At 47.5% G+C, this 14,042-nt stretch overlaps 1 protein-coding gene across 10 annotated transcripts in view; it reads right to left on the bottom strand.

Moving 5' to 3' along the window:
* TENM4 (teneurin transmembrane protein 4) overlaps nucleotides 1-14,042 on the bottom strand; it is a 649,734-nt gene that overhangs the window by 294,331 nt on the left and 341,361 nt on the right. For 8 of the 10 annotated variants that reach the window (XM_079973241.1, XM_079973246.1, XM_079973247.1 and 5 more), the window contains one exon: nucleotides 2,989-3,198. The exons of the other annotated variants lie outside the window; for them this stretch is intronic. In XM_079973241.1, coding sequence (XP_079829367.1) covers nucleotides 2,989-3,198 — 210 coding nt within the window. The remainder of the gene's footprint in view (nucleotides 1-2,988; nucleotides 3,199-14,042) is intronic. 10 annotated transcript variants of the gene reach the window in all.

Here is a 14,042-nt window from a genome sequence, read left to right on the forward strand (position 1 = left end):
GAACAGAAATTGTGCTCCGGCAGCGCGGTGGCAGCAGGAGGCCCCATTAGCTAAAGTGGTGCTTCAGGTTAAGAATACTTTCAGGTTAAGAACGGACCTCCGGAACGAATTAAGTACTTAACCCGAGGTACCACTGTAATTGGGAACCACTGCTCTAAGCAGTGGTTTTTTCTGGGGGGGGGGAATCAGGAGTACGCATACCCCTAAATATTTTGTCAATCTGATGGCAAATTCATTTCCTTTCCTGGTGATTTTCTTGAGTCAAAATGAGAGTACCCCTAAACATTTTTTAAGGAAAAAAAAATCACTGGCTCTAAGCCATTTGCAAAGATACAAGACAAAAAATAATAATATGCAATTGGTTAAAACGATAAGGCCGGTTGAAATAATGGAAGTTTTTCGGGGGGCTCTCTGACCTCAATTGGAAGGTAGTTCCATATAACAGGGACCCCAATACTAAACTAACAACTCCTGGTGGGTCCAAGTGGTTCATCTGAGCCATGGTGGGCCATAAACATTGACTCCCCAAAGACTTCAGCAATTGGGCAGGGATATAAAGGAGATATCCTGGACTCAAATTGTTAAGGGCATTGTAACCTAATGCAAGAACCGTGAGCTTTAAAAAACGAGCTGCCAGTGCAGACTTCTGAGAACTGTAGTTAAATGCTGGCGATAGCCTGTCCCCCATAAACTGCCTAAAAGTAAAGGTAAAGGGACCCCTGACCATTAGGTCCAGTCGTGACCGACTCTGGGGTTGCAGCGCTCATCTCCCTTTATTGACCAAGGGAGCCGGCGTACAGCTTCTGGGTCATGACTAAGCCACTTCTGGTGAACCAGAGCAGCACACGGAAATGCCGTTTACCTTCCCACTGGAACGGTACCTATTTATCTACTTGCACTTTGATGTGCTTTCGAACTGCTAGGTTGGCAGGAGCAGGGACCGAGCAACAGGAGCTCACCCCGTCGCGGGGAATCAAACCACTGACCTTCCGATCAGCAAGCCCTAGGCTCTGTGGTTTAACCCACAGCGCTATTATTATTCTGATCAGCAAGTCCTAGGCTCTGTAGTTTAACCCACAGCGCCACCCGCGTCCCTATATAAACTGCCTAGCCACTGGCATTTTGCACAAGCTGGAACATCCGCACCAGGCCCCAGGGTAGCCCCACGCAAAGTGCACTGCAGTAATCAAGGCTGCCATTTGATCAGCATAGGACCTGGCTTGACTTGCTTCCTTGAGTTACCTGCTCCGCACACATGAAGTCCTCTTCTTGCTTTTATGGCGCAGTTGTCTAGCTTAGATTGTGCCGTGATATGATGCTATTGTTTGGTGGCTGGGGACTTGTAAGCACATGTAATAGCTGTGCAACTTAGATGTTTTCTCCCACTCTGCCCAGAAACTTTTTAATTTCAAGAGTTGGCAAATGTACCAATAACCACGCCCTAAAACAAAGCTGTTGACATACGTATTTGCAGAGGCTCTTAATTGCATTGACTGGAGGCGGGAACACAGCCGAGGTATTAATTAAGTGAATACTCATTTCATAGATTTGGCCCTGTCCACTTTGGGACTACTGCACCAATCATATTAAAAAATAATTCTGTAGAACTTCAGAATTCTCTGTACACTGAAACATAGCACAGATTCAGGTACCAGGTGGGCAAAGGTGGATGAAACCAGAATAACAGATTTGGAATGAAAGATGGAACATTTGGGATTGGGAACCAAGTGTAAAACCAAGCTGGCTGTGCCTAATATAACCTTAATATAACCTGCAAACTCGAAGAATTTCTTTTTCCCTCTCCCCAACCCAATCCATTTTACTCAAAGTAGCGTCCATGCACTAATATAGCAAACAACTCACTTTTTGCAAAAAAACACAACACGTGTAGAACAAGTGGCTATTTTTACAGCCTCCAAATTCACAAGGTACTCCTTGCAGCTGTCTCAGCCAGAAGCTGCAAAAACAACACACACACCCCTTTTTAAAAAGGCTCCTGCAGTTTCTGAAGTCAAAAGACACTCTCTCCTGACCTGTTAGGACCCGATAGGACTGGGGAGAAAAACACCACCACCAGTATTTCTGAAAAGCATAAATATCATCTGATTTTCTAAAATGGGTCACAAAAATAAACAGCACATGGACGAACACAAATGCGGTTGACACATTTCCCTGGAACAAAACCTCAGGATTTGCTTGAAGCTGTGAAAAGATCCAAGGTTTCTTTGACTCTCCCAATACTGATATACTGTATTATTTTAATTTTTCATTCACAAACGGAGACTCCAAAATTCAGCAGGGGAAAAAAGAACAGCGCGTAATTATAAAGGGACACCTCCTACCAGCACCTCTGCTGGCAAAACCTTTAGCAAAATTCAAAACAGAATGCAGGAGATTTAACAGAATGGTCCATTTCGTTATATTCAAACACACAAGCGACCCAAATAATCTTGCAGAGAAGACTGCCGGGAGAGAGGTGGGCTGAACGTTAAATCAGGGAAATCTGTAACGCAGGACAAATGTTTTTGCCACCCTGACTGCAAAATCTCCATCAGATGCACGCCGTGTGGAATTTACTTCAACCCACACATTCTTTCTGCAGCTCTAAAAATGCAACTTGAGATCAGGCCAGGCCCAACCACCCCCTAACCATTCAGCCATGGGGAGATGGGGGGGGGGTCCGAAATCAGCAAGAGTTGCAGTTGAGCTGCAATGCAAAGCAAGCCCGCCCACGCAACCCTCCTCCCCTGCAAAAAAACACACACACAAAAAAATCCATTTGCAAAACTTCGAACAGCAAGATGCAACAAAAGAAGCAGATTGTTCCCAATTGTAATGCACGCTTGGCAATGCATCTTGCTAAAAGGAGTTTCAAAACATTTCAAATACAAAATAACCAACAAATACATACATACATACATATATATATACATACTGTATATATTTAAAGCAGTAACACAGTTAAGTAGGTAGATAGAATGAACTCACCAATAGAAGGGAGGGAGAGATTCCCAGAGCCACTTTTAACTAAGAATGAATTGGGGACAAACTCTTCTTCAGAGTCAGAGTCCTGAGTTGGCTGGGCCACCCCATTGCCTAGCAACCTCCTCTGGCTCTCATTGGCTGGCGGGGAGGGGGGAGGGGAGGGGGTTTGCTCAATAGGGGTTGATGAAGCAGATGAACAATGCAAGGGAGGACCTGTTAAACACAAAACACAAACACAGACAGAAAATAAATAACTGAAAATTGCAACCCAAAAAAGGAAAACAGAAGAAGGAAGGAAAACACCAGGACAACAAGGGGGGGGGGGGACAAAGATACATCAAACAAACACACACAAAAAACATGCACAGAGACTCAGATAACTTCCATTTGCAAATACTGTATACTGAGCACAATTTGGGCTGCCCCCTTGCGAAGGAGAAGATCCCATTCAATCCACTGGTGGAGATGACCTCTGAATAAATGCACAGAGATGCATAAGGCATTCAGTTAGAAAGCTCTTGAGTTTCCTGTTGTATATGACTTTGGGCGTGGGGAGAAAGGTTCTTGTCATTTTAAGCAGCCAGCTGGAGAGGGAATCCAAGAGTATTGAGGCTGGATTTAATCATGCATCGCTGCGATTTCTAAGCCCAGTGATCATGCCCTCCGAGGAGGAGACGGAAGGTTGCACCAGCAGGCGATTGCATGATGAAACTGAGCCGTAACAGATAAGGAGCAAAAGTCAATCGAAGATCAAGAGAGAAGGTGCTTTGGAGTGCGGAACGCTAGGGGTGGAGAGATGCTTTGTTGGGTATCATTTGATGAGGGGGTCCTTCTCCTTGCCAGAAGTGAAGGAAGGAAGGGGCTTGCCCCAATGGCACAGCTGGAAAGAGCTGCAGCTCAACAGGTAGAGCATCTGCTTTCCTGGGGGGGGGGCGAGGTCCTAGGTTCAAACCCCGCCCCCCCCAAACGTCCAGCTATAGCACTGGGTATCCTGCCTGCCTGAGATATTGCAGAGCTGTGCCAGTGATGCTCAGCCAAATGGACCAATTCTCTGGCTCAGTGTATAAAGGTAAAGGGACCCCTGACCATTAGGTCCAGTCGTGGCCAACTCTGGGGTTGCGGAGCTCATCTCGCTTTACTGGCCGAGGGAGCCAGCGTTTGTCTGCAGACAGCTTCTGGGTCATGTGGCCAGTATGACTAAGCCGCTTCTGGCGAACCAGAGCAGCGCACGTAAACACCGTTTACCTTCCCGCCGGAGCGGTACCTATTTATCTACTTGCAGTTTGATGTGCTTTCGAACTGCTAGGTTGGCAGGAGCAGGGACAGAGCAACGGGAGCTCACCCCGTCGTGGGGATTCGAACCGGCAACCTTCCGGTCAGCAAGTCCTAGGCTCTGTGGACACCCATCTAACACCCGCATCCCTGGCTCAGTGTATGGCAGCTCCCAATGTTTCTGCGATACACGGCAGAGGATTGGAAAGAAAGGGAGCTCAACAAATCTTTGTTATTTCCGTAGCATACAGGTGTGGCCGACACATAACTCTGTCCGCCACGGCTTCATTTACACACGCAGCCGCCACGCTGGACCCAGAAAATATAAAATTTGCCACCCAACCGGGTGCCTCTGGCAGAGAAGAAGGTTTCCTGTGAGTATTTTTTTGCAGGAGGGGCTCAAGCACAAAATGGCATAATAGGTTTTATTGCAGTTAAAGTGGATTAAAGCACTCTTGTCTCCCTGGCGCAATAAATCCAGTTTTTTTTATTTGAAAAAAAAAGTATTTGGAAACTGATGGGGGAAATGCACTGAAAAAGGTAGGATGGTGTAATAATTAACAGGAAGGTGCATAAACACCCCACATTCAAATCACTGTCATATGACCTCTCCAGGAACAAATCCTCAATAGAGATGAGCACAGAACCCATCCTGCTAATTCTTTGAGGTTGAAAGTATGCAACAAAGTAAAATCAAACACACACACAAAAATCACAGTAACTCATTTCTTAAAACAACTGGATCATCACCGCTTGCAGGCTAAAATGCAGCATTAAAAAAATGAAGCCCTCAGAACCAGGGCTAACCATTTTTAAAAGTAATCAGCAGGAGAATCAAAGGTTTGTTTTTTAAAAGGAAATTCTTTAAATGCCAGCGGAACATAGATGAAGAGGGAGAGGGCCAGGTTAGTTATAACATTTTTATTTTGAAAAAGTTTAGGAGAAGGTGAGATTATTATTTCTCTTAGTAACTGGATTTTCCTATTATATTCTAATCTGAAAAATTTGCCTTCGTTTCCCACCTTTTAAAACTTTATACTTATTATCACAATTTATCATCACTGAAAGCTAGATGCTCCTATTTTGTTTTGGTTTGTGTATACAGTACATATATAGCATGTTCTTTACCAGTAATGGTTTGTTTGTTTGTTATTAAAGAGTTTGGTGCTAATGTAAAAGTTTGATTTTTAAATAAACAAATAAATGGGAAACAGCTTAATCTTCTGGAGCAGGGAGTAATTCTTCCTATTGGCCATTGTTATTATTACTATTTATTTATTTTTAAAGTGTGTCCTTTTGGGGGAGTTTCCCTCCATTCATATCTCGCTGCTGCCTGAAAGGCAGGATTTGCGCAGCAAATTACATCTGAGGGTCTTGTAGACTCTACAGGAATCATAGAGTCATAAGAGTTGAAGGGATCCCAAGGGTCATCTAGACCAACCCCCTGTAACGCAGGAAATCTACACCCTGTGTGTGAGCACATGTTTATTTGTGTGCCTGCGTGGGTGCCCTCTGATGATCTGTGGCCATCCTGGGATCTTGGAAACCCCAAAACTAGCCTCAACAGAACATGGCAATTTGGCTGCAAAACCTGCCCCAAACACCATGCACCTGTTTTAGTCTGGTTGTCACAGGCACCCAACAGTCCATAACTGCACACTTCGCTGCAAACCCCATAGCGAATTTTGAACTGTTTCCAACCTTTTGACATGTAAAGAGTGGGTGCATATCTGCATGAAATCCATCCTTCCTGTTCTAGGCTGCAGTTTGGCTTGGTTTAAAGATGAGAAAGGTTCCCATTGTTGCAATTGATAGGTAAAGGTAAAGGGACCCCTGACCATTAGGTTCATTCGTGGCCGACTCTGGGGTTGCGGTGCTCATCTCACTTTATTGGCCAAGGGAGCCGGCGTACAGCTTCCGAGTCATGTGGCCAGCATGACTAAACCGCTTCTGGTGAACCAGAGCAGCGCACGGAAACACCGTTTGCCTTCCCGCCAGAGTGGTACCTATTTATCCAATTGCACTTTGACGTGCTTTCGAACTGCTACGTTGGCAGGAGCAGGGACCAAGCAACGGGAGCTCACCCCGTCACAGGGATCCAAACCGCTGACCTTACGATCAGCAAGCCCTAGGCTCTGTGGTTTAACCCACAGCGCTACCCACGTCCCACTTGCAATTGATAGTAAAAAGGTAAAGGGACCCCTGACCATTAGGTCCAGTTGTGGCCGACTCTGGGGTTGCGGTGCTCATCTCTCTTTATTGACCGAGGGAGCCAGCATACAGCTTCCGGGTCATGTGGCCAGCATGACTAAGCCGCTTCTGGCGAACCAGGGCAGTTCACGCAAACACCGTTTAACCTCCATCTTTCCCAACATCAGGGTCTTTTCCAGGGAGTCTTCTCTTCTCATGAGGTGGCTAAAGTCTTGGAGCCTCAGCTTCAGGATCTGTCCTTCCAGTGAGCACTCAGGGCTGATTTCCTTAAGAATGGAGAGGTTTGATCTTCTTGCAGTCCATGGGACTCTCAAGAGTCTCCTCCAGCACCGCTTTCCCTTAGGACACCCCTATTTTCATCAGAGAAGTGTATGGAGTTATGTGACCCCCTGAGCCAAGGGGATAAGTAACTCTACAACTGAATGCTGCACTGTGTAGGGAAGGTTTTTTTTTTTAAAAAAGGTTAATGTTTTATTATGTTTTTCTATATGTTGTAGGCCAGCCAGAGTGTCTGGGGCATTATTATTATTATTATTATTATTATTATTATTATTATTATTATTAATGTCCCTATTTTCATCAGAGAACAAGCAACAACCACCGCAGGAGAGACCAGAGATCACTAGGCCATCAACCTGTTCCCACGGCAACAAACCAGAGATGCCTACAGGAAGGAGAGCCATGTGTGTCACAGCAGCCAAGTTCTGAGCACAGCACCACTCCAAGAAGGCCTTCCCAAAATTCCCGGGAACATCACTAAAACTGCCATTTTATTATTATTATTATTATTTTACAAACGCCCTGGGAACGGGAGGCAGAAAGTAGCGTAATCCCGGGGAGCGACCGCGCACTTTCCGTTAACTGCAAAGAAAACAAATCGCCCCGAGAAATTTGTGCCAGACTCTGCAAAAACAACAAAAATAAAACTTTATAATACTTTCTAACATGTTGTATAAAAGTTACGGGCTGGCGTAACCAAAACCATACGGCGACTGCACAGTATCTCTTTCCAAAAGGCATGCGGGGAGGGTCAGGGCGGGGGGTGGGGTGGGGCTAGGAACCGGCAAAGGGTTTTATCTGTTCAGCATTGCCTCCCCCGCACCCACCCAGAAAAAAAGATTTGCTAAGGTTCAGAGAACTAAAAGCCCATTTCTCCTCCCTCGCTTCCTCCCTTCCTCGCATTTGGTCGCTAGACCATGTCACGAAGGCAGGGGGGCTGGCGTGAAATCCCCTCCCTGGTTTATGTCGAGCTTGCCTTGTACATTGTCGAAATTGCACATTGCTCCCCACCCCACCCCCTTCTCTCTCTTTGTCAGTAGGGTTTTGATCACAGCTTGTGCTGCGGACCCATCCGTGAGGCCCCGAAGTTTCGGAGCAAGCAGATGAATGAAGCCCCAAGCCCTCCCATGTTAAAAGGTGCTGCGTGTAATTCAGACCCCCGTCCCCCGAAGACCAAAGTGCAACTATAACTCCATCTGTACAAGAGAGAGAGAGATTTGGTCTCGCCCCGTGGCCACATATATCACATCCACGCAATGCTGACAAAGCCAAATGCCACCAATGTCGTTCTGCTGCTTTGTTTACCACTGGCGACGATGTAACCTTAGGTAAAGGTAAAGGGATCCCTGACCATTAGGTCCAGTCGTGACCGACTCTGGGGTTGCGGCGCTAATCTCACTTTATTGGCTGAGGGAGCCGGCGTACAGCTTCCGGGTCATGTGGTCAGCAGCACTAAGCTGCTTCTGGCGAACCAGAGCAGCGCACAGAAACACCGTTTACCTTCCCGCTGGAGCGGTACCTATTTATCTACTTGCACTGGCGTGCTTTCGAACTGCTAGGTTGGCAGGAGCTGGGACCGAGCAACGGGAGCTCACCCCGTCACGGGGATTCGAACTGCCGACCTTCTGATTGGCAAGTCCTAGGCTCTGTGGTTGAACCCACAGCATCACCCACGTCCCAGCGATGTAACCTTACCCATGGTCTGTTCTCCCACTTACAGACGTACCTGTCCGCACTGGTCAGAATGCAGGGTTCCTAATCTCCCCACTGCCTGAATAAGGTTTTCTGGAGCTCCGGAAACTCACAGTGGCCCCAGCCCACTCCAAAATTCTCTTTGCATCCCAAATAAATAGAGTCCTGCTGTTAACTACTGGGCTGGTTCAGGTCAGCCTATGGAATTAAGCCTCAGATGCATGTCATATGGCCCCATTTCCCCCTAGATTAGCCACGTCTCCTGTATACAAAGAATCATTTTCTATCTCAGGTGTCAGGAGCGAGCCAGCAATAAATCACACTGAGTAAGTGAAGAGAACTCTTTATTGGAAGAAATAGGGGGTCTGCTCAGGGGTGCCCGGCCTAATGAGCACAGCAACTCTTCTTTGACCCTATGAGGCAGTTGTGGAGGCTGAAGGTCCCAGAATTCCCAAAGCAGCCTAAGTCTCCTTTTCCCCAGGTCCTTCCCAAGCAATCTGAGACTGCGCCCATGTCTCCCTCTGCTCCTCATACTTCATACCTCTCCTGGTCCTGTGGGGACTAGGGAGCAGGGAAGCTTGTCGCAGCAGGAGGGGGAGACACCTTGGCTTCTTCACCAGCCTGATTCATCTCTGCCTCTTGACCTCCTCCTCCCACCCTGCTGCCTCTCTGGCACGGACTCTCCCTTCTCACTAAACCCTGTTACCCCTTCAGCTTCCGACACCACCTCCTCTTCCCAGGTTTCTCCCCCTTCTTCCTCTGACCATTCATCGTTGTCCCACCACCAATCCCTGGGCTCTGAGCCTTCTTCCCTTGGGGGTTTCCCCGCTGGTTCCTCCCACCACTCCTCTGTGTCCAGCCAGTCCATAACATCAGGGGTCGGGAACGACCTGCCCATGGGCCAACTTTGGCCTGCTAGGCTGTTTCAGGGAAACAGAAGCAGAGTTTGCCATTCAGAAGCCTATGGAGACCTGGCAGGAAGGACAATGAATGGCAATACTAGCTGGGTAAGGCTGGATGCGGGTGGCGCTGTGGTCTAAACCACAGAGCCTAGGGCTTGCCGATCAGAAGGCCAGTGGTTCGAATCCCCACGACGGGATGAGCTCCCGTTACTCTGTCCCAGCTCCTGCCCACCTAGCAGTTCAAAAGCATGTCAAAGTGCAAGTAGATAAATAGGTACTGCTCCGGCGGGAAGGTAAATGGCATTTCCATGCGCTGCTCTGGTTCGCCAGAAGCGGTTAGTCATGCTGGACACATGACCCAGAAGCTGTACGCCGGCTCCCTCGGCCAATAAAGCGAGACGAGTGCCACAACCCCAGAGTCAGCCACGACTGGACCTAACGGTCAGGGGTCCCTTTACCTTTAAGGCTGGAAAAGAGGCCATTCCAAGCTCCTGGAATCCTCAGCTGGAATCCGAGTGCTGCTGCCAACTTGGCCTAATGGATATACTGGTCTCACGCAATGAAAATTAGGAGTGGATAGACAATTTCTTGCCAGCTTTCAGATTTAAAGGCCCTTGGTCAGACTCGACATTATATTGCATCTGCAAGCAGCAGTCAATGAAGCAGAGCAAAGGGAAGGAAAAATGGCTACCAGGCATCTGTGCAGTAGATGCAGGGACAAAAGGCAGCAACATTTTTCACAGCAGGGACAATGATGCCATCTCCCGGAAGGGTATATGCCAATCTTCTGCACAGGGCAATACAGTGGTGCCTCGCAAGACGAAATTAATCCGTTCCGTGAGGCTCTTCGTATAGCGGTTTCTTCATCTTGCGAAGCAAGCCCATTGACAGTTTAGCGGATTAGCGCTATTAGCGGTTTAGCGGCTTATCAGCGGATCAGCTGTTAAGCGGCTTATCAGCTTAGGAAAGGGGGGGGAGGGGAAAAAACCCGCAGGAACTCGCAAGACATTTTCGTCTTGTGAAGCAAGCCCATAGAGAAATTCGTTTTGCGAAGCGCCTCCAAAATGGAAAACCCTTTCGTCTAGCGGGTTTTCCGTCTTGCGAGGCATTCACTTGTGGGGCACCACTGTAAATGAGCTTTTTTCCCTTCCCGGAGGGAAATCCACCAAACAAACTAAGCAGAGGAAGAGGGAGGTTTCATTAGTATGCATGGCTAAGGGCTGAACTCATTGTTTTAAGATGCTCAGGTCCTTTTATTGTGAGCGGCCAAAATGTCACCAAGCATGAGCAAGCTTTAGGGTCCAACAGAACTCTTCATTGGGAGAGGAAGTGTAGCACAGCGGTGGGGGATTTGCTTTGCGTGCAGAAAGTCTCGGTTCAACCCCTAGCATTGCTAGGCAGGGCATGGAGTTTCCCCTGCCTAAAACCCTGGGAAGCTGCCAGTTGGTGTAGACAATACTAAGTTAGATGGACAATGGGTCCAATAGCTTTTCCCATGCTTCCCATCAGGCTGGATTTTAAGCAGAGTTGTGGGGAGCAAAAAACTAGCTTAGTATTGAAGCTATAATGTCCACAGTAGTCATTTTTACTGTATAGAACAAGGTTTATCAGACTTGGGTCACCCACTGTTTTTGGACTACAATTCCCATCATCTCTGACCACTGGTTCTGCTAATGGGAGTTGTAGTCCAACAAGAGCTGGAGAGCTAAGTTTGGGAAACCTTGGTATAGAAAGGGCATAGCCATGAACAACATGCACCCCAGAATTTACAACTACAGTGGTACCTCGGGTTGAGTACTTAATTCGTTCTGGAGGTGCGTTCTTAACCTGAAACTGTTCTTAACCTGAAGCACCACTTTAGCTGGAGCACGATTTCTGTTCACATCCTGAAGCAAAGTTCTTAACCCGAGGTACTATTTCTGGGTTAGCGGAATCTGTAACCTGAAGCGTATGTAACCCAAGGTACCACTTTACTCCCTCCTCATCCCATGCAGTTTTGGGCCTTGGTCCACCCAATTCTGGTATTCCCTTCCTTCCCCTCTTTCATTCCTTCCACCCCCTCCCCTCTTCTCTCCCTCTCTTGTCTCCCTCCCACTTTCAAGGACACCCCCCCCAAGCGGAACAAATAACCTGCTGACAACTGCATGCCAACCCTTTGACACCTTGTTCCAAGAAGCCTTCAGAGGATGTGTAAAAATATCTGAGGCTGAAAGGCATGAGAGAGAGAGAGAGAGAGAGAGAGAGAGAGAGAGAGAGAAACACACACCTGGAAATGGTAAATGAAAGCAGTTGCTAAGATGCACTTTGCTGAAAGGGACTCAGCTTAGGGGTAAACAAGATGCATTCTTTCCGTGTAGAAATGTGTAAAGTTACAAGCAGTGCAGAGAGAAATCATTTGCTTCTCAAAATACCACACATGATGTTTAGCATCTTCATCAAGCACGGAGGACCTTTTCTCCAGCCTGAGAGCCACATTCCAGCTGGGATAGCTCAGTCAGTAGTGCATATGAAATGGGCGTAAAGGTAAAGGGACCCCTGACCGTTAGGTCCAGTCGCAGACGACTCTGGGGTTGCGGCGCTCATCTCCCTTTATTGGCCGAGGGAGCCGGCGTACAGCTTCCGGGTCCTGCGGCCAGCATGACTAAGCCGCTTCTGGCAAACCAGAGCAGAGCACGGAAACGCCGTTTACCTTCCCGCCAGAGCGGTACCTATTCATCTACTTGCACCTGGACGTACTTTCAAACTGCTAGGTTGGCAGGAGCAGGGACCAAGCAATGGGAACTCACCCCGTCGCTGGGATTCGAACCGCCGACCTTCTGATTGGCAAGTCCTAGGCTCTGTGGTTGAACACACAGTGCCACCCGCATCCCATGAAATGGGCTTATAGACTCCCAACTCCTATTGGTCCCAGGCAGCATGGCCAAACATCAGGGATGATGGGAATTAGAGTGCAACAGCACTGATGTGCTGTTTATAGCTCAGGCCACTGTGCTAGCATACAAAGTTTTGCCAATAGGTTACAGAGACAGGAATAGGCAGGCATCGGAAAATCTGACTGTGTACTATTGTTGCTGAACTTCCTATTCTGATATTTTATTCTATTTTTAAAATAATGTTTTATATTGCCCACCTGGTTGTTGTTGTTGTTGTTTTTAAATAAGGAGAAGGGATATAGATTTGTACGGACAAATGTTTGTTCATCACAATTCACAGTTCACTTTTAGCATTCGTTGTCACATAGACAGCTTTAAAACCTTGGCTGGCGATGCCATGTGCATCTGACTGCCCACTGTGAGAATGGGATGCTGGGCTAGGACTGATGTACACCTTAAATGGGGATTGCTGGAGGTGCATATGCTTAGCACATGAAAAACTGTGCATGGGATTATACAGCATTCCCATGTAGGAAACGAGTCCTGTACATGAAAGAGTCGTAAACATGTCTCTGTGTTGCGTGGTCCCCACTCGCCTTTCCCACACAGCAAATCTGAGCGTTACCCAGCTCACTTGTATGGATCTATGTCTGAAAGAGTGTGCAAAAGCTATGGGGGAAATATATTGCTCTGCTTGCACAAGAAGGCGCATAGGTGCTGTGATCTAAACCAATGGCCCTCTTCGGCTTGCTGATCAGAATGTCGGCGTTTTGGATCCCTGCAACAGAGTGAGCTCCCATTGCTCTGTCCCAGCTCCTGCCAAACCTAACAGTTCGAAAGCATGCCAGTGCAAGTAGATAAATAGGTACCACTATGGCAGGAAGGTAAACAGTGTTTCCGTGCACACTGGCACTCGTCACGGTCCTCCATGCACCAGTAGCGGTTTAGTCATGCTGGCCACATGAGCTGGAAAGCTGGTTGTGGACAAACCGGCTCCCTTGGCCTGAAAGCGAGATGAGTTCCGCAAACCCATAGTTGCCTTTGACAGGACTTAACCATCCAGGTATCCTTTACCTTTTACTTTTACAAGCAGGCACATAGTTTAACCAAAGAAATAAAGTTAGTTAAAGCCGTTTCTTCCACACTATTTCAAACTGAATGAAATCCCCGAAGTGTGAAGGAAAGGAGCAAGGTGAGATTCTAAAATACGCACAAAGGTAAGATGAGCCATGTTTGGTGTTTTCTTTTTCTTTTTCTTTAAAATAGGTATTCTAGCAAAAAAATCACACCTGGGAACCGAGAACCCCTTACTTGTTGAAATGTGTTGAATGGATTGCAGAAATGTGTGGTGGGGGGTGGCGGCGGCGGCGGAGGGCTGCCTAAGTCTGAGGGGCTGCAGCTGGGCTCCTTTACAATTTAAACACAGGCAGAGTTAGAAACACACACAATAACTTTGCCAAAGTTTCAGAGCTGTGGAGCTCCATGCTGCGTTCGGGGAGAGGGTGAGAAAAGCAATTTGTATCCCTCTAGAGCTGCTATTTACAAAAAGAGGGAAGTGTATGATTTGAAAAGCATTATCTGTGATCCTGGGGTTCTTCCCTCCCTGTGTCCCCCCAGATGGGAGGGTCTAAGGCAGGGGTGACGCGGGGGCTCAATCCAGCCTCTGGGCAATTTTTTCAAGTCCTCAGACCCCACCGGTTTTGGTTTTGGCAGCGGCGGCAGAAAGAAAACAAATTTAGAGTGGGCAGGATGCTAGTCTGGGTGGACCCTATAACCCGATGAGATGCAGCCCAAACATCTGGGACCAGAGTTACTAGGAAAAGCTAAC

The sequence above is a fragment of the Podarcis cretensis genome, assembly GCF_951804945.1.
Source record: "Podarcis cretensis genome assembly, chromosome: 4".
NCBI lineage: Eukaryota > Metazoa > Chordata > Lepidosauria > Squamata > Lacertidae > Podarcis > Podarcis cretensis.